The 24,222-nt window shown below is 36.6% G+C and overlaps 1 protein-coding gene across 4 annotated transcripts in view; it reads right to left on the minus strand.

The window, feature by feature from the left end:
- The window catches only part of bach2b (BTB and CNC homology 1, basic leucine zipper transcription factor 2b), a 118,950-nt gene that overhangs the window by 21,555 nt on the left and 73,173 nt on the right, over nucleotides 1–24,222 (minus strand). For 3 of the 4 annotated variants that reach the window (XM_051138120.1, XM_051138118.1, XM_051138121.1), the window contains one exon: nucleotides 10,530–10,784. In XM_051138120.1, the coding sequence (XP_050994077.1) occupies nucleotides 10,530–10,772 (243 nt within the window). In that variant the 5' untranslated portion in view covers nucleotides 10,773–10,784. Of the gene's footprint in view, nucleotides 1–10,529; nucleotides 10,785–15,024; nucleotides 15,390–24,222 lie in introns of those variants that run through there. The other variant, XM_051138119.1, reaches the window with a different exon arrangement.

The raw sequence follows: 24,222 nt of genomic DNA on the forward strand, positions 1-24,222 counted from the left end.
GTGAAAATATCTAACAATCTTAAATTAAGATGCATTTAATTTAAATCCCAATTTAGATGCATTTAATTTAACTGTCCCCCCACCCCCCTTGAAAGAAGTCTCAACTAGGCTGCATTTATTTAATCAAAAAGAAAGTAAAACAGCAATATTATTACAATTTAAAACAACACCTTTCTATTTTAATATATGTTAAAATGTAACTTATTCCTGTGTTGGCAAAACTTAATTTCCAGCAGCCATTATGTCACATGATCCTTCAAAAATCATTCTAATATGCTGCTTTGATGCTCAAGAAATGTTTCTTATTAATATCAATTATGAAAGTTGTTCTAGTTAATATTTTTTGGAAACTGTTACTAATTTTTTTCACGATAGTTTGATAAATGTACGTTTTTTTTTAAATTATAATTGTCTTTACTGTTACTTTTGATCAATTTAATGCACCTTTGCTGAATAAAAATATTACATTATTTAAGAAAAAAAAAAGAGCACAATCTTTCGAATTACAGTGTGTTGTTCTTTGTTAAACCATCATGATAGCTAATGCATTAATGAACTGAACATTATTGGTAAACCAATAAAAATTACTTAACCTTCAATGATTCATCTACTGCTTATAAGGAACAATGAACCTGTCAAGTATCATAGTATTGGACAAAACACTGAAGGAACATCAAGCATGCTACATTTCTGTAGAGCTCAGGGGAAGGAAATCTCTTTAAATTCAACAATCCAAACTAAGCCGAAATGAAAGGACCCTCCCAACAGGCCCTTTTCAGTTTGACAGAGCTAGTGTTTTGAGGAATGAGGGTATTTTGCAATTCACTCTAGTAGGGGGTGTGTTTAGTTATGTGTTTTGATGAATGTGTGTTTCGCAGTGTATGTGTGTGTTGGGGTTTGAGAGTGTTGCAATGGTGCTGAATTGCATGTGGTTGCTGTTCACAAGTGGCTCCGTGTGGAGGACTGTAAACTTTATAACAGGAGGTGGTTTGAGGTCACTGTACAGACTAGTGCTGAATCAGAGTCGCCGAGACAGACATACATAAACATACAGACACAGACTGACGCTGGCTGCTTAAAGCAATGCTGAATCACAGTGACACAGCTGCAGAGCACAGCTGTGGGACGCGTGTATGCATATACACACACAATTACCACACCACACACACACACACACACACACACTCTCTGGGATACATCAATAGTCAAGTTTAATCAAACTCTGAAGTTCTGCATTAAAATAAATAGTACTTGGCGTAAAAACAAGTATTAAAGAACGGAAAAACGAAGTGTCTTGTTCTAACGACGGGCGAATGAATGTCCACTGTCCTACGTGTTACATTCACCAAATACATGTATTAGTACACTTCAAACATTTGTTTTAGTTAGCATGTTAGCTAAAAGCTTCTGCTAAGAACAAAGTAGTGCATTACAACTGCAAACCAAGTAGCAAAACCAACGCTGCAGCAATATTACAGTAAAAATAAATATAGAAGTCTTAAGTAATTTTCAAAACAATAACTGAGACACAGGATGGCGCAAGTAGCAATTTTATAAAACAGGAGTGTGCAAATCCGCAGTGCGAAACAAAGCCATGAAAGTAGTACCGGTTTCTTTTACCCGGACAAGCGGAATGATGTACAGTACAAAGTTGCCATGGTCGGTGGTGAATATTAGGAAATAGAAGCCTTGGATATGAAAGCATTTTTCACATTCTTTTTTTCACAGAGATTTTAAAACAAAAGTCTTTCTTAAAGAGTTATCCACCTATTTTTCAATGTCGGAAGTAAGCCTATGATCGAGACTTTTAGTCCATTAACTGCTATAGGGAAATAACAAGAAGGTAAAACTGTTTGCACTACAAACCAGTGTGTTCATAATTAGGATAATACATTAACATAATATGGTAACACACACCAATTTACAATATCAAGCGGCAAAATGAGCTATTTTGTAATACTAAAAATAGCTGGATGCAGATGAGACCCGGTCTGGCTTCCGGACCCTTATTTTTTTTGTCCGCTTTTACAAAAAAAATAAGGTGCATACGCCATGAGCTAAACCAATGGCTACGAGGTCAATCACAACATTACAAACCTTGATTTGAGGCAAAAATGTAAAAGGTACAAGATTGTGTACTTGATGTTTTTAAAGATGTAAAGAACTACAATCCCATGAAACGTCTCAAATGCAGAATTTCTCTGCAGAATCATGGGTAATGTAGTCTTTCACTAGGAATACATGGTTATTTTAAAAAATAAGTTAAAATAATAATCTGATGATTTTACCAAAACCATTTATTGATTAACAATATTGTAGCTTACAGTAACTTTAAAAGTTTAAAAGTTAATGTTCAAATCCAATTTCCCTGTGGAGAAAATGAATGAGACATTTACTTCCATAACAACTCTTGCACTCTATTAAAAAACATCATACAGCTGGATGGCGCAATTGACAAATCAGAACCAAGTGTTAACGCAGCACAGAGCGCTGAATGACGGTTTTATTACATGACTGCTTTAAGACCACTTTTAAAAGCTATGCATGAGTCACAAGAGTAGCTGTGAGGAAAAATAGATAACAGAGAAAGAAGAAACTGGGATGAAAACTTGAGCTGTTGTTGGGTGGTGTCAGAGAATAATACAGAAGAGAGAATGACTTGAATCAGCAGAGGTTATAATGGTAGGCCAAATTATATGATTAAGGAATATAATAGAGGAAGAGAGTGGTGAATCAACTTCCTTTGAAAATTAGTCACACTTAATACTGTGTATGCTGAACTGTCTACAGATGAAGAGCGAACTGAAAACGAAGATCTGGGTCAGATATAATCTGACAGACCTAACGCTTACACACGGTTTCATCATGTGAAGGATGGCCATTCATACTGGGTGCTGACAGCACTCAACTCCTATAGCGCCAGTTAATAAGGCCAATTCACACCCGTCTGAGGATCTAGCACAGAGGACCTCAACTGGTGAATCACAGCCAAAGTGCTGGCAGCCATCTTGGTAACACCGCTTAGCAGTTATTTTTTTTCTATGTAGGTAATTAGCAGTTTACCTACAATGCAATATAAGCACAGACCGAAACCTCTGAAAGTGTCAATAATATATTTCAAATCAGCAAAAAATTGCAGAAATTACAGCTGAGGTCAAAAGTTTACATACATCATGCAGAATCTGCAAAATGTTAATTATTTTACCAAAATAAAAGCGATCATGGCAAATGCATGTTATTTTTCATTTAGTACTGACTTGAATAAGATATTTTACATAAAAAATGTTTACATATAGTCCACAAGAGAAAATAATAGTTGAATTTAAAAAAATGACCCCGTTCAAAAGTTTTCATACACTTGATTCTTAATACTGTGTTGTTACCTGAATAATCCACAGCCGTGTTTTTTTTTGTTTAGTGATAGATGTTCACGAGTCCTTTGTTTGTCCTGAACAGTTCAGAAAAATCGTTCAGGTCTAGCAGGTTTAGCATTTTTGTGTATTTGAACCTTTCCAACAGTGACTGTATGACTTTGAGATCCATCTTTTCACACCAAGGACAACTGAAGGACTCATATGCAACTATTACAGAGGGTTTAAACGCTCACTGATGCTTCATAAGGAAAAATGATGCATTAAGAGCATTAATTTAAAGATCAGGGTAAATTTAACTTATTTTGTCTTCTGGGAAATATATAAATATCTTCTGTAGAATCTGAAGGGCAGTACTAAATAAAAAAATATGATATTTAGGCAAAATAAGAAAAATGTACACATCTCCATTCTGTTCAAAAGTTTACATCCCCCGGCCTTAATGCATTGTTTTTCCTTCTGGAGCATCAGTGAGTGTTTGCACCTTCTGTAATAGTTGCATATGAGTCTCTCAGTTGTCCCCAGTGTGAAAAGACGGATCTCAAAATCATATAGTCATTGTCGGAAAGGGTTCAAATACACAAAAATGCTGAAAAAGCAAAGAATTTGTGGCACCTGAAGGATTTTTCTAAAGAACAGCAGGCGGTTTAACTGTTTGGGACAAACAAGGGACTCATGAACAACTGTCACTAAACTAAAAAACACAGCTGTGGATCATTCAGGTAACAACACAGTATTAAGAATCAAGCATATATAAACTGTTGAACGGGGTTATTTTTATAAATTCAGCTATTATTTTCTCTTGTGGACTATATGTAAACGTATTTTATGTGAAATATCTTATTCAGGTCAGTACTAAAAAAAAAAAAAAAAAAATGTATAAGTGCATTTTGTATGATCTCTTATATTTTAGTAAAATAATTAACATCTTGCAGATTCTGCAATAACAGTTTAACTGTAGTTAAATCCAGGCAATGTGTTTGTGTGTTTTAAAAATAAAATAAAATATACTAAATGATTTTTCATTTTTATTTATTTATTTTACTCAAATAATAAATACATTACTCAAATATTTAACTTTTTCTCCTGTTACTGTGTCTGGTTGTGACCCTAAAATGGATTAAATAGGTCTGAAGGCAGATAATATATTGCAGCTAATCAAAAAATAGCTAAATAAATAGGTTTATTAACATAAAAAAGGGAGAAAATGCTTCCAATATCATTTATTGAGATCAAAAGCTATGCAATCAAACTCTATGGTATTTCGGTGCAAATTCTTCTGTCACTTGGTAACATAATTAATACTAAGAAAATATTTTTAAAAAACATTTTTTAGATTTTTTTTTTTTACAGTGTTTATTAGGCTGGCAAATCAGTTGTAAATTACTCAGTCTATATCATGTTAATAATTTTGCATATTGTTAAGCCTACTGTAGTAATTTTAAGAAATTTAAAATGTTCAGGGTCAATTTTGTACAATAACAATTTTGGTACTGTGCTGGTTCGCCACTAGTTATTCAATATAAAATCTAAAATAAGCGAAACCAGTTGAAAAGCGCTGATCTAACATGCGGTTTGTCTCTTAATGGCTGTGGCTGGAGGGAATCCAAGAGCATCATCAAAGCAAAACCTCTGATATGAAAGTCAAATAATAACCACTACCCGCTTAATAACCAAATTAACCTAATAATCACACTTCAGACATTAAAAAAAACATCTTACGTATCATTAAGTTCTATTTTTCAGACAATAAAAAGCTTTAAAGAAAATCTCAGTAAATTTTTCATGGATCTCTTGGTATCGGAATCCTGGTAGCCTAATACAGGGTTTCTTCCATCTCCATAGGGGGTTGAGGGGGAGGCTGTTTTTCTGTCTCTCTTCATGATCTGATTCCCAACAAAGAGCCGATTAAGGACCTCTCTCTCTCTCTCTCTCTCTCTCTCTCTCTCCCTCTCTCCCGGTGCTCAGCATTCGCTGGCTAACACAGATGATGTCACTAACCCGATGCGGTCCCCACGACTCAACAATAACAAGGTCATCTGGGAGGGGTGGGGTGGATGTGGGGGGGTGCTGCGGAGGGAAAGAGAAGGAGGTGGCGGTGCTCTTTGTTTCACATTTCATCTGCAGTGAATGTTTTTTCATCAACCACCCCACCAGCACACCCCCAACTCATCTTAAACCCCCCCTCCATTCTTCTCCACCGTCACTTGCCTCTTGTGACATATAGGGGGCGATATTCAGCAAACCCTGAATGCTAAACTGAAATCACTGGATGCCGCTGTGTATGTGCGCGACACACTGAGCACAAAGTCTACACGCACTTACCGCACAGCAGACACATTGCCTGAGTCTTTCAAGAGCTGCAGACTTTGAATCAACATGACAAAACAAATCATTCATCATAATATAAAACAACTCGGAAGGCTCTGTAACCGAAAGGAACTGGTTACCAAATGTGAAATGCTCTTGAAAAAAAGCATCTGGAATATGCATGACATTTACCAGTATTAATAGTAAGAGACAGTAACACATTTTCTGTCACATCTGAGGTGAAGATATGCGCTCTATCAAATCCTCAGACTTACTTTTCTTTTTTTTTTTAATTTTTGAAGGATGTAATTCCCTCCTCGTTCACACTCACACCTGACTATGAGAGTGAAAGGCTGATGAATAATTGATGGAGGCGGCAAGATGTGAATGAAGGAAGCGTTTCATTTAGTTAGAAGGCTCTACAACTCCTTTAAATCATACTGAAGGTAATAATAAATACACACTACTTAACATGGTTGTAAACAGCCAGTGTTAATTTTATTATTCTATTATAGTATTTATTAATATTTTTAATTAACATCTATTTTATGTTTTCAGTCTTCATTTGAATGTTTAAGGAATAGTTCACCCAAGCATTTAAAATTCTGTCATTGATTACTCACCCTCATGTCGTTCCAAACCTGTAAGACCTTTGTTCATGTTCAGAACCAAATTAAAGTATTTTTGATGAAATCCAAGGGATTTCTGATCCTGCATAGACAGCAACGCAACTGACATGTTCAAAGTCAAGAAAGGTAGTAAGAACTTTGATAAAACAGTCCATGTGACCTCAGTGGTTCGACCAAAATGTTATAAAGCTAAAAATGTTATAATGTTATAAAGTTAAAAAACAACAATAATATTCAACAATTTCTTCTCTTCCCTGTCCATCTCATAGCTTCATAACATTATGGTTGAACCATTGATGTCAGTGGACTATTTTAACAATGTCCTTACTACCTTTCTGGGCCTTGAACGTGTCAGTTGCATTGGTTGCCAGGTTTTCACAGCAAAACCCACCCAATTGCTACTCAAAACTAGCCCAAAAGTAGCCAAATCACATGTTGAAATTGCATCCCGGGGGGTAAAATATACGTTTTTTGGCAGGGTTTCACTGGTAAAATTAGCATTTCTGGGGCTAAATATTATGTTATTGTGGTTGCGTCAACATGTGGACATGAAAAACAACCCATGGCAACAGTATTAAAGTAGCCCAACTCTGCAGGAAAACTACAGACTTGGTAACACTGGAAAACATGGATTTTAGCAGAAATATCTCAATTTGCATTCAGAAGATGAACTAAAGGCTAACGGCTTTGGAACAACACGAATTAATGTAATTAATGACAGAATGTTCAGTTTTGGGTGAACTATCCCTTTAAGAATGTTATTCTTGTTATATGTCATTTTTATCATTTTCCCAAAAAATATTTCTATATAGCTTTAATGCATTTTAAGTTCTGTTTACATAATTTTTGTAATTTCAAATTCTAATTTTAGTTCACATTTTTTATCTTATATTCATATTTTATTTTATAGCTTAACAAAAAACTAATTTAATTGCTAACAATAACATCACCGGTCTTATACCACTTCAAACCACATGTCCCATGCGTTACAAGTGTCCCACTTTTTAGGACGTGCATGTGTGTGCTCACATGAGAGTGAATGTATGAGCGGAGGTGTGAATACATGACTGGAGGTGTTCTTATGCCACATTAACACCTCTGTGGAAAACTCAATCACTCCAGAGCTCGGAAAGCAGAGGTGTGTGTATGTGCATTTCTGTACAAATGTATACAGCAACCACAAAATCTTAGCATGCCCTTAGACCACAATTATAATGGTTTAGTTCAATAATCATCTTTCGGTCACACTTTATATTAGGTGCTCTTAACTACTATGTACTTGCATTAAAAAAATAAGTACTATGTACAATGTTCATACTGTATTGCAAAGCACTTTCGCTGCTATTAAGGTGGTATACGGGTGAAGTTAGGGACAGGTTTGGTGGTATGGGTAGGTTTAAGGGTGGGTTAAGGTGTAAGGGTTGGGTAAGCAGTGTAATTATAAATGTAAATTTTTTACAGATGTAATTATATGCAGGTATTTTTTAAAAAATAAGTACAATGTAAAAACTTGTATGTACACAAGTGCACTGTATCAAATGATTAATTTAAATGTAAGTACATAGTAGTTAGGGCCACTTAATATAAAGAGGGACTCTTGCTTCTTTAACACACCTAGAGGAAGAGTGCAGAAGCCTTGGTTTCTAAAGTATTTTTCTCAATCATTTGTCCCATAGCAAGTCTTTGTAAAAATATCATACGCTGTGAACCAAACCAACAAGCAACAAGATTAATCACACTACAAAATCCAACAAGACGACTGTACTTTACGGTTTTAATGAGGTTAAGAACTATAATCCCACTGTAATATAATGACAGCCGAATTAAAACTAATAGATAGATGTGAACTTACTGATTTGAAGATAGCAATTATATACAATGAATGTAATGTCATTTTATAACCATGTAATTTAGTTTATTGTAATATGTTTTTTATGCATACAAAGACCGTAGGGAAATTGACAGTGCTTTATTGGAGTGGGTAGATGCTTAAGTGCGCTTATGGCATGATTTGACTGCTTAAATTCTTATTGGTGGAGGTTTCAGTGCAGAATGCAGTTTTTCACCACCTTCATGAATCTCGTAGGGCACAGTTGTTCTGTTAAGTTGTTGTTAAAGGAGAAGTCCACTTCCAAAAAGATTCACATAGAATATACTCACCCCTTTGTCATCCAAGATGTTCATGTCTTTCTTTCTTCAGTCGTAAAGAAATTATGTTTTTTGAGGAAAACATTTCAGCATTTTTCTCCATATAATGGACTGGTATGGTGCTTCGATTGTGAACTTCCAAAATGCAGTTTAAATGCGGCTTCAAACGATCCCAAATGCGGTTGTAAACGATCCCAGCTGAGGAAGAAGGGTCTTATCTAGCTAAACGATGGGTTATTTTCATTAAAAAGATACAGTTTAAATCATTTTTAATCTCAAACGCTCATCTTGCATTTCTCTCTCTGAACTCTGTGTATTCAGACTGAAGACAGTTAGGGTATGTCGAAAAACTCCAATTGCATTTTCTCCCTCAACTTTAAAAATCATTTCAGAACCATCCTACATCACTGCAGAAGTTCCGACCCAGTCTTTGCAAAGTGAACATGCAAAGAAGATTAAACACCCTTAAAAACAGCGATGTAGGATGATTTTGAAGTTGAGGGAGAACATGAGATGGGAGTTTTTCGACATACCCTAACTGTCATGAACTGGAACAAAAACAGTCCAGGCAAAGTAAGACAAGATGAGCGTCTGGCATTAAAAAGTATATAAATTGTATTATTTTTATTAAAATAACTGATCGTTTCGCTAGATAAGACCCTTCTTTCTCGGCTGGGATCGTTTACAACCACATTTGGGATCGTTTGAAGCCGCATTTAAACTGCATTTTGGAAGTTCAAACTCGGGGCACCGTATCAGTCCATTATATGAAGAAAAATGCTGAAATGTTTTCCTCAAAAAGCATAATTTCTTTACGACTGAAGAAAGAAAAACATGAACTTCTTGGATGACAAGGAGGTGAGTAAATTATATGTGAATCTTTGTTTTGGAAGTGGACTTCTCCTTTAAAAATCTACAGATTTATTTTTTTTTAGAACGTAACTGTTGCCCTTTATAAAGTTTAATTCTCTCATCCATTTATGTGCTAAAATAACAAGTAATAATGCTGGTCACTTCAGACACTTTTCAGATGTCACAACTTAGTCTTAGTATAAGTATTAGAGAAAAGAAATCTTCATAGTTTTGCTTTGTTTATCAATTGTTTGCCAGATGCTTACTTGCCAATATCTCTGCCTTGTTTTTGTTCAGTTGATATGAACTTTAAACAAGTCATTAAAAACACTAAATTCCTACTTGACAGTCTAAAAGGAGGAAATGAATCAAGTACATCTCATTAACATCACACTATGTTCTTACTCAGCAACGTAATAGAAACCAAAATAAATGCATCCATTTGTTATGCTAATGCTTTGCTTTTGAGAAACTTTGCATCTTAATTTTAGAGCCATGAACCGGAGAGCGTAGATGGAGGGTTAATGCAACAGATGCTAGGTCATTAAATGTGCATTTTGGTCTGTGAAAGAAGACAAACTACCGCTCATGTAGGTGTACGAGTGTGTGTTAGAGACACACAGCTATTGCTCATAAAGATGAATAAAATAATGGCCACTGCCATATGGCAGGCAGACAGGTGATGAGCGGTGATTATAGTCATACTTTACTGTACATGTAGTTAGTATACTGAAAAAGCGATGCATGAAAAACCGTGTCAGGAATTTGTTTTTGTTTTTTTTTTTTTTTTTACTATTTTCACTATCAATATATTCAAAATCTACATTGTGAGGCCCACCTCACATGAAACATACAATATCATTTAAAAAGTTTGGGGTCTTTTTTGTTGTTTTTTTAGTACATTTTGAAAGAAGTCTCATTTATTGTATTAGAAATACAGTAAAATTACAGTAAGATTAATATTGTAAAATAACTCTTCTATTTTAATATTTTCTTTAAACAATGTAATTATTATATAAAACAGCTGTGCTGCTTGAAAGCTGTGCCTTCTATCACTTTTGATCAATTTAAAGTATCCCTGCTAAATAAAAAAATATTTAAAAAAATATTACCAACCCACAACTTTTAAATGGTAGTATATCCACCAGTGATCTGGCAACCTCTCAGTAATTTATTAGCACGTTAATGTACTTGATAATAATGTGTCCGTTATCCATACCTCCTCTGGCATGCTGAGAACCAGTTCATTGTCACTTTGGGTGACGAACCCTTGTAGGAAGTACTCGCTACAGGCCGCTAGGACAGCCCTGTGCGCGCGGAACTCCTTCCCCTCCACCAGCACGGTCACATCACAGAGCAGGCCCTGCTTCCGCTGCTCATTCAGACCCAGCAGGATGTTGGTACAGTGCACCGTCGACTCATACACATACATGGGAGCTTCAGACTTCTCATCCACGGACATACCGCTCACACCCTGCGCAGAAACAGACAGACAGACATAGAGGGGTCAATTAATGTCATCCAGATGACAGCAGAAGTGCAGAACAACACAATGCGTCCAAACCTGGTCCAAAATGAACTCTCTAAACCCCAAATGTAAGTACAATTGAGTTTTGGAGAGGAAATATATGATACAGAACAACTGCAAAATGATTTAAATATCTCTCAGATTTCATCCAAAATATATAGAAGCCTGTTTCCGCCACTGAATAAAAAATTAAAAACGTAATTGCGACTTTTTTCTCAGAATTGCATGATACAAACTCACAATTCTGTTTTTTTTTCTCGGAACTGTGAGATATAATGTCGCAATTGCGTGTTATAAAGTCAGAATTATGAGATATAAATTTGCGATTGCAGGTTATAAAGTCAGAATTGCGAGATATAAAGTCACATTTCTGACGTTTTTTCGTTCAATTGCGAGTTTATATCTTACAATTATTTTTTTTCTCAGAATTGAGATATATAATCTTGCAATTGTGAGTTATAAAGTCCAATTTTGAGGGGGGAAAAGACTGATATGTTCTCAGAATTGCGAGTTTCTATCACAATTCTGACTTAACTCATAATTGCATGTCAAAGTCACAATTGCGAGATATAAACTCGCAATTCTGAGAAAAAAATGTCACAATTGCGATATATAAAATCAATTCTGAAGAGTTAATTCTGTGAGTTAATATCTCACAATTCTGAGAAAGAAGTCAGAATTGTGAATTATATCACGTAATTCTGACTTTATTTCTCAAAATTGCCAGTTTATATGACGCAATTCTGAGAAAAAAAATCTGAATTGTGAGTTTTATTTCGCAATTCTGACTATAACTCGCAATTGCGAGTTTATATCATGCAATTCTGACTTGTTTTCTTTGAATTTCAAGTTTATATCTCACAATTCTGACTTTTTAATTCGTAATCGTGAGTTTATATCATAATTCTGAGAAAAAAGAGAGAATTATGAGTTTGTATCACACAATTCTTCGAAAAAAAGTTGCATTTTCGCAACTGTGCGAAAAAAGTCAAGGATTGTGAGCTAAAAAGTCGCAATTTCCTTTTTTAAAATTTTTTATTCAGTAGCATAAGCGAGCTTCCATAATATCTTAGTTTGTGTTATGAAGATGAATGAAGGTCTTACGGGTTTGGAATGACATGAGGGTGAGTAATTATTGACAGAATTTTCATTTTTGACTGAACTAACCCTTTAAATTAATAAATGATACATGTCACATTATATCACATTAACCTAGATTATTAAATGTTATAAAACTTGTTGTTTATTGATAGTTCATGATGCCCACGCATTAAAAATGCTAATCAGCAGAGGCATCAACAAAAACTTGTGCACAAGTGCTCCTGACTACAAGGTTGAACAATCTAACCGTGACCACCTCCTCAAAGATACCACCTACAGCAAGTAAACACACAACCACACACAAAGCAAAACAGAAAAACAAAGCCCCAAACCCTCCCACACGACCAGTGCGGGGATCAGCTGCTGTCGCACTCACACTCACTCATTTAGCATTTAACATACAGTACACCCCCATGTAAGCAGGTACGCATTCACGCTTCAAACAATGATCCTATGCGCGCACACAGTGGTAGATTAGCTGGGAAAGGTGATTTAGCTGTCAAAACAGTGGGGTCTCCGCTATCGCTTCTTACGTAGGAGGCGCACCGAGAGATACTGGCGCATGTGATCTTCAGACATCCAGTCACAAAGATTACCTTGAGCTCTTTTTCCTTTTCCTTTCCCCTTATTTCACCCATCAAAGCGGCTCAACCGGTGCATGGTGTGATTAGGGACTTAAGTGTCTCTGGATTCTGGATCAACTCTTGTGTACACAAACCTGTCCTGCCCCCATACCCCTGGTCCTGAATCAGAACCCTTGACAATCACTCCTCACAATGAGTCCGACACGTTTAATCTCATCAGGGATTCTCGCTGCCTTCTGGCTGCCGAGTGAATATCACTAACCTCAAATTAGCATTCAGCCCTGCTGCTGATTTGAATATGTGCAGATTGAATATGACGAGTCAGGAGCAGACCTCAGCATAAAGCATAACCTTATGATCCTCTTAAGGAATTTTATTTGCAATATTGGCAAGGTGTGCATATGTTCTCTGAACGTATAACAAGCCAGGCAAATCCGTTCATTTAGAAAGAGCAGAAAAAGAGAGATGAGGTTTGGCCAAGCCAAATGCAATCCTAAGTTATCTTGCTTCAGATTCTAGTATAAGGTCAAACACTTAAAAGAGAAGTTCACTTTCAGAACAAAAATGTACAGATAATTTACTTACCCCCTTGTCATCCAAGATGTTCATGTCTTTCTTTCTTCTGTTGTAAAGAAATTATGCTTTTTGAGGAAAACATTTCAGCATTTCTCTCCATATAGTGGACTTCTATGGTGCCCACAAATTTGAACTTCCAAAATGCAGTTTAGATGCAGCTTCAAAGGGCTCCAAATGATCCCAGCCAAGGAAGAAGTGTCTTATCTAGTGAAACAATCGGTTATTTTCCCCCAAAAAATTGACCATTTATATACATTTATTTACGTCTTGTCTAGCACTGCGTGAACTGTGTATTCCGACTCAAGACAGTTAGGGTAGGTTGAAAAACTCCCATCTAATTTTCTTCTCCAACTTCAAAATCGTCCTACATCCCTGCAGAAGTACCGACCCAGTGTTTACAAAACGAACGTGCAAAGAAGATCAAATGCCCTTTACAAAAAAAGGTAAAATAGCGACGTAGGATGCTTTTGAAGTTGGAGAAGAAAATGAGATGGGAGTTTTTCGACACAGAGTACAGCTAGACAAGACGAGCATTTGAGGTCAAAAAAAGTAGGTAAATTGGGATTGTTTAGAGCCCTTTGAAGTTGCATTTAAACTGTATTTTGGAAGTTCAAACTCGCGGGCACCATTGAAGTCCACTATATGAAAAGCATTGCTGAAATGTTTTCCTCAAAAAACATAATTTCTTTACAACTGAAGAAAGAAAGACATGAACATCTTGGATGACAAGGGGGTGAGTAAATCATCTGTAAATTTTTGTTCTAGAAGTGCTTCTCCGTTAAGATAAATCCAGCTTGCTATAGGCATAAGACCTGTATTAATAAAATAAAAATGCAATATGTAATAACACAAAAGCATTATATTATTGAAAACATACTAAATTTTCAGTACAGTTTGCTGTCACACCATTTAACATTTTCATTTTTCTCTTTCTTTAACATTTTCATTTTTCGGTGCTGAAACTAAACAGCACGTAAACGGTTTGATGAAAAGCGCATGCATAATTAATAAGGTAAGCACTGTGTAGTTTATGATTGATTGTCTGATGCTACAACATCTCGCTGAAAATATAACTCTACATGGTTTACATCTGTGTTATTGTTAATGTCAAATGCACATTAGCAAATGACTAAAACTAAACTGAAATGTAAAAATAAACGCTAAAACAAAATTTTAATAAATACTGCTATGTAAATAATACCAAAATATCACTTGTTTACAAAATGATGGTATATTTTTGGACATGTTTTATGTTATAATATTATATATATATATATATATATATGTTTTATAAAAATTAATATAATATAAATATATGTACCATAGTACTATAGTATTACTATGGTACTCCAATGTGCTTCCAGAAATATCATAGTACATGCAAAAATATGACAAAACGAAAAACAGAGTAGACTCATGCTACCTTTTCTGCAAAGATTTGCAGCACATCTTCAGAAGCTTTCAGAATAAATTACAAGTGTGAATGTTATATTGCCCAGGGTTAAAGTGCCTTTAGCCTGGGGTTTAAAAAGCTGATAAACCAAGGTTAAGCACAGTGTGAAAAGACACACAGAAAGAGAGGATGCTTAAGCTCTGAATCAGGCAGATTTAAACTGCTTTTGAAACGACACAATCTCTACTTTCAGTCTCTGCCAGCAGTCTTTTCCACAACACACTGAGCTATTTAAGTTGTCCGGGGCCAACTTCTGCTCGCGGAATGATCGGTGCATGACTAAACAATTCCTACAGAGCTCCAGCGGCAGCCAACGCTGCTCTTTCCATCCCTCTCGAAGCCAGGGCTGCCCCTGTCTGCCCTGCTGCGGTGATGGTTGTGAAGCCAGCGCTCCTCCCTGCTCCCACAACCACCGCTGACTGCACCTTAGGCAAACTCTGACCCGCAGAGACACAGGCCTGAAATTTCTTACCCTTGTCATCTTGATTTAACTCCTGACTGGGCAAAATAGGCAGTTTGTGTACTCCGTATAGACGACGCAGACGGCTCAAGCCCACAAAGCTCAAATCCATTCAAAGCAGGTTGCATGCAGCGGATACCGTCGAAAAGATCCTTCAATCAGAGCGAGCCTGTAAAAGCTGTGAGCCTTGACGAACGCTGACGGTTTACTGCTGCCCAAATTAAAACGTGAAAACGGAAAGTCGTCCTTGGTCATTGGAAATGGCTGTGCGTGCAAATGGAAACTCCTCAACCAAAGAATGGAATCAGTGGGCCCGACGCCTCCCTTTCTTTCTTCTTTCTCTCTTTCTTATCTCTCTCACTCTCAGAGAAAATCAAACCACACGGCATGTGGGTTCAGAGATCCTATACTGCAGTGTGTGAGTGTGCGTGCACATATGTGCATGCATGTGGGAGGGACACTGTGGTTATCATGAAAAGGAAGAAAACAAAAGACAAAGAGAGGTAGAGAGTGGTAAAGAGTAATGCATCTATGCAAAGCAACACATGCTTTTGAAGCAAAGAATCATTTTTGTTATTGTTAATGCTAATTTGTCTATTTGATGCATTTGTCTTCCACAATAACAGTATACATACATGCATATATACATGTGAATATATACATACTGACACAAAATGTTGTTAATTTTGATACAGACACGGACAAGTCAGGTTGATTTAAACCTGTAACAAAAAAACTGGCCCATAACAGCTATTAGTTCAGGAATCTGGTTACATTGTGCTGTATCCTTTTTGTTTGCTAAAAAAAAGCAGTTCATAAGAATCAGTACATTGGGAAACATACAGCACAAACAGGTTAGTGTGATTCTGATGAAAGGATGATTCTAATGAACTGGTTCTTTTTAGCTAAATCAAAAACATTCAGTGCAAAAAGTTTAGGTTGTTTTTGATTCGCTATTAAAGAAACGGCTTTTAAAATCAAAATGCGCTGCATGTTGTAGTTAGTTGAACAGTTCAGCCATAAAACACAATGCATTAAGAGCAGGGGGTGAAAACTTTTGAACAGAATGAAGATTTGGGCATTTTTCTTATTTTGGCTAAATATCATATTTATTTTATTTCGTACTGCCCTTCAGAAGCTACAGAAGATACTTCATGTTCCCTAGAGGACAAAAGAAGCTCTTAATGCATCGTGTTTCCTTCTGGAGCATCAGTAAGCATTTGAACCTTCTGTAATAGCTGCATATGAGTCCCTTAGTAGTCCTCAGTGTGAAAAGATGGATCCCAAAATCATATAGTAATTGCTGGAAAGGGTTCAAATATACAAAAATGCTGAAAAACCAAAGAATTTGTGCGACCTGAAGGATTTTTGTTAACTGTTATGGACAAACAAGGGACTCAAGAATTAAGAATCAAGTGTATGTAAACTTTTGAACAGGGTCATTTTTATAAATTCAACTATTATTTTCTCTTGTGGACTATGTGTAAACGTCTTTTATGTGAAATATCTAATTCAGGTCAGTACTAAATGAAAAATAACATACATTTTGTATGATCCCTCTTATTTTTGGTAAAATAAATAACATTTTGCTGATTCTGCAAGGTGTATGTAAACTTTTGACTTCAAATGTATATAACCAGGCGGTATTCAATGAATGCCGTGTCTCATATTAGCCTTCCACCTCCCCAGCACCTGCCTAGATTTGCTACTGTATAGGGATGTTCATTCGGATCTTCCTTGTACTTGCTCCGCAGCAGTGTAGCAGTCCTAGTCTGCCAAGACCAAACCTATGCACATTTTATTTACATCAATAAAGATTTGACAATCATTTCTGAGTTGTCATAACTGAAAAAGCTTATTCTCCACATTATTATTGCATCACATTCAATACAGACTGCAAACGCATTCGCATCTCAGGTAAATTATTATTTCTTTTGTCATGTTTCTGAAGATTCGATAGCGGTGCAGGAAACGGTTTCCAACTGTGAGATTTGACTGAACTGTACCTAAGTATAAGCAAGTTTGTGTCCTACATTCCCAGACATTTGGACAACAGTCCTACTGGTCACTCCAATTATTGTTTTTCATTTTGTTTCCTTTCCTCGCTCTAAATATGTTTTCTATGCTGCCTTTGGTGGATAATGACCTGTCTTCCAAGAATAATGTTTCCAGATGTGGTTGCAAGGTTCATGAGATGCCAAACACACTATTTCAAAATTGGAATGTGCTTTCTTTCCATGCTGGGATTTTCAGATGTGTGCATTCTGTGCACAAAAGGATGATGCACATGCACACAGACTCGCCACAAATGACTACTCTCGGCCGTGTTACCGATTAGAACTGCTGAGGGATGCAAGGGGTTTGCGTTCTGTCTCATTCTCTCTCTCCATTCCCTTTCTTCTTTTTATTCTGCAGGCCTTTCTCAATCTTGTTAACCGTGGCAGCTAACTGGTTTTGCAAGGAACACTCCCACACACATCAAAAGCAGAGCTCCATGATGGGTTTCCGACAGCTGTCGCTCGCGTTCTACTTTTGCCTGCTCCAGGGGCTGGAAGACTACCAGAGCACTGAGACTAATCTAAAACCAGTCGATTAGCCGGAGTATGAAGCCTTACTTTCAGAGATGAATACCCTCAAGACAAAGACGAATGAATGTGGATCCAACTTTTTAATAAGCAATGCAAATACAGTTCATTACTTGCATAAACAACTCCTATTCAATGAATTGTCTTCTCAAAGTGTTCTGGAGAGCAGGACTATGTGACTAACTATCTGTGCTGACTTGAGAACCTGATTTCAGACTGATTTATGAATGAATTGTTCAAACTGGTGTGAAGAACCCAAGCTTGTTAAAAAAACATACCTGTTTCAACCTGTACCATCTATATTAAACCCTACCTTAATCCTTAGTTAAGCAACAACGTTAACTAAAGCAAATACGAGACAAAAACACAAAACAATGCCATTTTAGCTTGCTTCTACAACTTTTTGAGCTAATTTATCGAGTGTTGTCACTCATGCTTCACAGGACTCAGGTGCTCTGCATTGCAAGTGCATTGCACTGTACCGGGTGAGCTACCAAGCAAGTTTACTACATCAGAAATCAGGTCATAATACAGCATTGTGCAAAACAACCATGTATAATAAGTCTTATTGATAAAAAAGAATAAAAGCTATTGGTTTTTATAGCACCTAGTGGTTATTTGAGCTGGAAAATACAGTTGATTGCATGTATGTGTAGTAACATTTTTGAAATTTGGGAAAAATGTAGATATAAGCGTGTTTTATTTTCAGTGAGGCTTTGGTACATCACCATATACTTCAGTTTTAAAGTGCTGAAGAATGCATCTCTTATCTACATGATTAAATTTTGTCTAAAGCCCTTTTCTTTATCTCTTTCACTCTCTCTGGCTTTTGACCGCTTTGAACAAAGCAGTCATTTTCCTGATATAAAGGACAGTGACCCAATGTCCTTATAATTAGCACTCAAACATTCTCCACTTGGCTTCAGATTTCAGGCGAACTCATTGGAGACCCTAAAAATAAACAAAGCCATGAGAGGCCTTCTTCACAGCTTTGCTATTCCAACAAAGCAGAGCTGGGTGTTTCCATGCCTGCCAACCTAGTTTAAATATCTCAGCTAACAGCAGTAAACGACAGCTTAGATTCAGTCCTCATAGAGGTGCAATGCTGCGTGTGGAATGGGCATGCTGTTGTATTCCTGCGCTCTGCAGAAAAGCCTGACATGGCGGTTTGGGGAACGACAGCATATGATGTGCTCTGTGATGTGTGTCCTCTTCCCTGTCCCCACAGACACTCTTTGCTGCAGAGCAGAACACTTCTGACAGAATAAAGCCGCCTGCGCTGCTTCGTCAACAGAAAACACTCAACTCACCTGTGACCATCTCCACACACATGCCTTACTAAAATTACCATGATAATCATAGTTTCCATGCAGATGCCACAATTTCAGCTCTAAATACACTTTAGACCATAGACAGTTGCTAGCTACTAGGGTAACACAATTAATCCGAAAAATCAAGATTGCAATTAGTCATGAATGGAAAGTATCAGCACTGATTTAAATATATCGTTCCATCAAAAACATGCAAAGAATGCTTCCACTATAAATCAACAAGATGTAATCACAGTGTAAAAAAGAGATTTATTGTGCAGTATAAACAGCTACACTGACAGACTGAGTGACATTCAGTGATTACAAAGAGAGCATTCTTATCACATTGCTTACTTTGTGTGTGTAATTTATTCAAAATTTAAATCACGGTTTGTTATGCTGCTAAAAGGATCAATGTGAAGTTAATTTACTGATGTATTAATGAATTCAGAAACAGCTTGTTTTGTTTGTTTTACATTACTGCGTGAAAGCAGTCAGAGTAAGGTTTTTGTTTAAAGAAATTAATACTTTTATTCAGCAAGGATGCTTGAAATTGATCTAAAGTTAAGGTAGGATGTGTCCGAATCCGAATACTGCGTTTGGAAAGGAAATTATGTGTACTACAGAAAAACTAAAAGAAATAAATACGAGATGGGAGTTAAAATATATAATTTAATGCTTTCTCTCACAATTATATCATTAGGTAATTATCTGTATATAAATTGTGGGAATCAGATAGCCTCTATTAATATGTGGGTCACTGAAATTGTTTTGAAGGCGTGCTCGCATTTTACTTTCACTTTCGAGATTTGCGATCACACGTACTCTGTGTGTACTAAGGAGCTGCTGTGCTTACCACACATTTTGCAAGATTAGATGTTTGTCAGTGGTGCTCAGGATCTGCAAATCATTCGCCATTGTCTTATCAGTCATCTCTTCTTACTCTGTTTATGTGGTAAGTGAAATGTCATGTACTCCAATGTAACAGGCTACTGCTAGCAAGTGGCTAACCATGTCCTATAGAGTGTTTTCATGACACATCATCAATTGGCCATATTGCTGTCACCAAATGTAAACAATGTCACTAATGTCACACATACAGACTGCCAAAAGTGATAACAAATCAAGGAGAAGAGGGCAAAAACCGTCTGAGGAACAAAAGGCGTTTGTGGTTGGCCAAACTGAACCAGGATTTCCAGGGCAAGAACCTTGACAACATTTGTGTTTGTACTTATTATTTCTGGTCAGGTAGGTGAAATATTATGTTAATATTTCACTTTTCACTTTTCAAGACTTGTGCAGCACACTTGGACCAGATGTGTCAATAAGCTCTTTGCTGATTGGCTTGCTACGAATGTGTTATGCAAATTTTTCACTTGAGTTGAAAATGTTCATCTTGTGTGGAACATGTGATTGAGGCAAATATTAGGGGAGGGAATATTTTGGTGACTCACAATTTGATTCAGATTGATTCTTGTGGTCACGTTTTTTTCGATTTTTAATCATGACTCACAATTTTTCATAAATTGTTTTGTGCACACTGGACATCAAACGCACCAGTATTTAATACAAAAACACACCAGTCTATAGTATGAGTAGTCTTGACTCAAGAAATCAGTGTTTCCTATTAAGCATTACCTTCCTAATAAATCTAAAATACTTTACACTTCTAATTAGGGATGTGTCTGAACGCGATCACACCGTGTTCAGGAAAGAAATGGCATGTACTACGAAACCCCTAAATAAGAGATGGGAGGAAAAAAAAATTCAGTGCTTTTTCTCGCAATTATATCATTGGGTAGTTATACTGTACAGAAATTGCAGGCATCAGGGAGCCGTTATTATTAAAGAAAACCACTTTTGAATGCGCGTTTGTGTTTTACTTTCACTTTCGAGATTTGCGATCACACAGAGTGACAGTAGCCCTACTTACCGCATATTGTACAAGATTAGATGTTTGTCAGTGGTGTTCGGGATCAGCAAATCATTCGCCATCGTCCTATCAGTCATCTCTCCTTACTCTCTTTATGTGGTAAGTGAGATATATATTATGGCTACCGCTAGCGCAGCTAACCATGTCCCTTTAGTGGCTTTGTAGAACGCGTTGTTCTTCTTCCGTCCCTTTCCGAATACTTCCCATAATAACAAAAGATCAATAATTGATATAATATTCTTCCAAACACTTGCCCTTGCTGAAAATGGGGCAGGATGTATTTATTTTTCCTCCTCCATTGCTGTTGATGTTTTGTTCCGACAACAGCATGCTATTATTTTTATATTAACTTAGAAAATTTGTGAATCGATGCAAATTGCTAGAAGACTGAATAGCGATTCAAATGTGAATCGATTATATTGCAAATATCGCACGTTCGTGACAAACGCGCTGTGTATTTCGTGTCACCCGGCGTGAATTCGCCTCTATTTGAGTCTTTGCATTGTCTTTGTATGTAACCTACTCTCTGGAACAATTAAATTTGCACTTGGTGTGAACACACCATTACAGTGAAACTGTGTTAGCATATTTTTTTCCTAAGCGAAGTGCAACCTTTCTCAAATTGTTGGCCACTCAACAGTTACTAGCGGCAGTTTATAGCACGGCAGATTGCATCATCATTACCGACACTCATTTTACCATTACTGCAGATGAAGAGTAAAAATCAATTGATTTGCTTTATGCAAATCACTGCATTAAATCCTAGCACAATATAGCTTTACATTCAACTCTCCATTTCGGCAAATGATCCGATGAACTAAGTAGTAGTTTTATATACGATGACAACAATCAACTAAACCTGCAGTTTGACAGGTTTCCTTTCCACCAGTAATTATTGGCTATTAACCGTTAAAAGCCATTTACCTTGTGCAATCAGAGTAAACACGTGTGCACCAACACACAAAAAGACAAACGTGTGCACACACATGCAATCTCGTACAGGCTTGTGATCTGAGACTTCCATCCAGTAGTACATTTCCTTCAACCCTCTGACACTGAAACAGACTTAATGGCTCATTACATTCCAGCTCTGCTGGGTATTAATCATCAGCCTGTATGACTAATCCTACTATTCCACATGCGCATACGCTGGCAAAAGTGCACACTCACTAATGGAGCCCTTTTAATGGTTCTGTCTCAGTGGGCCTGAATGACAATAATGGACATTTAGAGCAACGTTTGATAGAGTGTTCATCCGCGGCAGAGGACGGTCTCGATTGCTGCCGCACTGGACTCAGCTGAACAGGGCTCACTGAACAGCCCTGCTAGAATTATTTATCCTAATTAGGTAGGAATCCTAGTAAATAGCTCTTGTTACAGAGGGTAATATGTAAAGACAAGCACCCGGAATGAGTATAATTCCTCTGCTTTGTTGAAACAATTACCCACCGGCTACAGATTCTCATTTAGATTCACACGCAGCAGTGCGGGAACAGTCCTCTCCGGACCTTCTTCACACGCCACGGGCTTGCGAGACGCCGAGTGTTGTTGTTCTCGATTTAATATTTGACAGAAGATGGATTTTTTCCATCAAACACACTCTTGACTACAGTAATAAAGGTAAATGGTACTTCAGTCCCTCAAAGGGAAGTCATTCCAGCACCAAGTGTGCTTGTCTGAAGATCATCCACAAGCCTCCTCAGCTGTAGTCGCTCTTTTCCAGTTGTGCATACTGGTGCATGAAATGACATAAAAGGCTTGTGGGCGTCTCCAAAATGATAATCTAGGTGTGCATCATACATTCATTCCACTCATTACTATTGATCCTGTAGGTGTCTTTGATTAAGATCAAATGAGGAACTAATACGCTTATTTGGTATAAGGCAAAGCGTATTAGAGGGAAAAGAAATTATTATTGGGTGCGGTTGGAGTAAACAAGCCTGTGGCACAGTTTGGCTTACTAAGTGTTTTTTTTCTTCAACTGTACCACATTTATGATAATATTTATTTAATGGATACAAAGGATGAAACTGTTCTTCTACAGATATTTACAATTTTTTTTTTATTCCAGATTTTATTTTAATTCTTAACGGTTATGATCTCATGAGACTGCAAGGTTGCCAGACGCTCAATGAATGAAAACAATCTAAACAAACATGCAAATGCATCATCAGGAGACCCGTTTGCAGTCTCTGCCAGATGTTTTTAATTAAGCTTTGAATGAATGTGGATTTTTGTCATGTTTTTTAATCATACTTCCACTGACTAAGGGAAAACTGGTGCTGGATGTGGTGGAAATAATTACATGATTAACTGTAGCCTCTGTGAAATATCACAAAGATAAACAAGATAGAAAAAGCAAGCTTTATGTGTTTACTCAATATGTGAAGAAAAACTGACTTTTATAAGATTGTAAGTTTTCTTTTAACTCAGTTCACTGGAATTAGCTGATTCTGATTGGTTAGTCACAGCGTTCTGTGATCAAATATTTTTGTGTAACTGTATAATCATACTAGGCAGCTGATTTCCTACATTACTCTGCGGTCTCTTTCTTCTCACATTAAAAATCATTTCTCAAATCCATAATTCATATCCTTTTATTTATTAATTTGGCAAGAAGGCTTGTAATTAGCAGGAAATTGTACATTCAGACAATCATTATAGGGAAATAGCCTTTAGGATGATACAAAACCATTTTATTTGTTTGTTTGTTTTTATTTTGCAATAATTACTAGTTAACAGCACATTATCCATTTTTATTATGGATGAAATAAAAAAAAAAGCTTCATCAGATGGATCTACAGATGTAGAAAAGCTTAACCTTGGACAATCACATGTAACAAGCTCTTGATAAGAATAAAATGACTTCATAAATACTTTCAGAGTGATGTTCCTAATGGAAGTCAATTACTATTCTCAGTGCTAACTGCATATCCAAGATACATGTAATCATGCTTCATTAGTGCCAAACATAATCAAGTCTATCATTTCTCTGTGTGGCTCTCCTACGCACTTAAGAGGAATGTACTTTTTTCTTTCTTAAAGGTCAAGAGACTTTACCAACTCACTTCTTATTACTGACAAGAGCAGAAAATTTCCACTTTCCCACTAAATTCGTTTCAATTTCATCATTTATGCAAAAGCTGAAGTGTAGATTTCGTGTGTGGGTGCCAAGCGTTTGATGTGTGATGATCAGAGCACACATCCAAGATATTGCTCTGCTCTGTCTGTGCATCCAATTATAAAGAATAGAATAGAATACAATATAATGGAAAGGGAGTTCAAAGAGGGCAAAGTACATTTGCTCAAAAAATGGATTTTTCATGCTCGCTCAAGATAGCTAGTTAACATGCAAAACAGTATTCACACATTTTGTGTACAC

This window comes from Labeo rohita, chromosome 20 (assembly GCF_022985175.1).
Source record: "Labeo rohita strain BAU-BD-2019 chromosome 20, IGBB_LRoh.1.0, whole genome shotgun sequence".
Taxonomy (NCBI): Eukaryota; Metazoa; Chordata; class Actinopteri; order Cypriniformes; family Cyprinidae; genus Labeo; species Labeo rohita.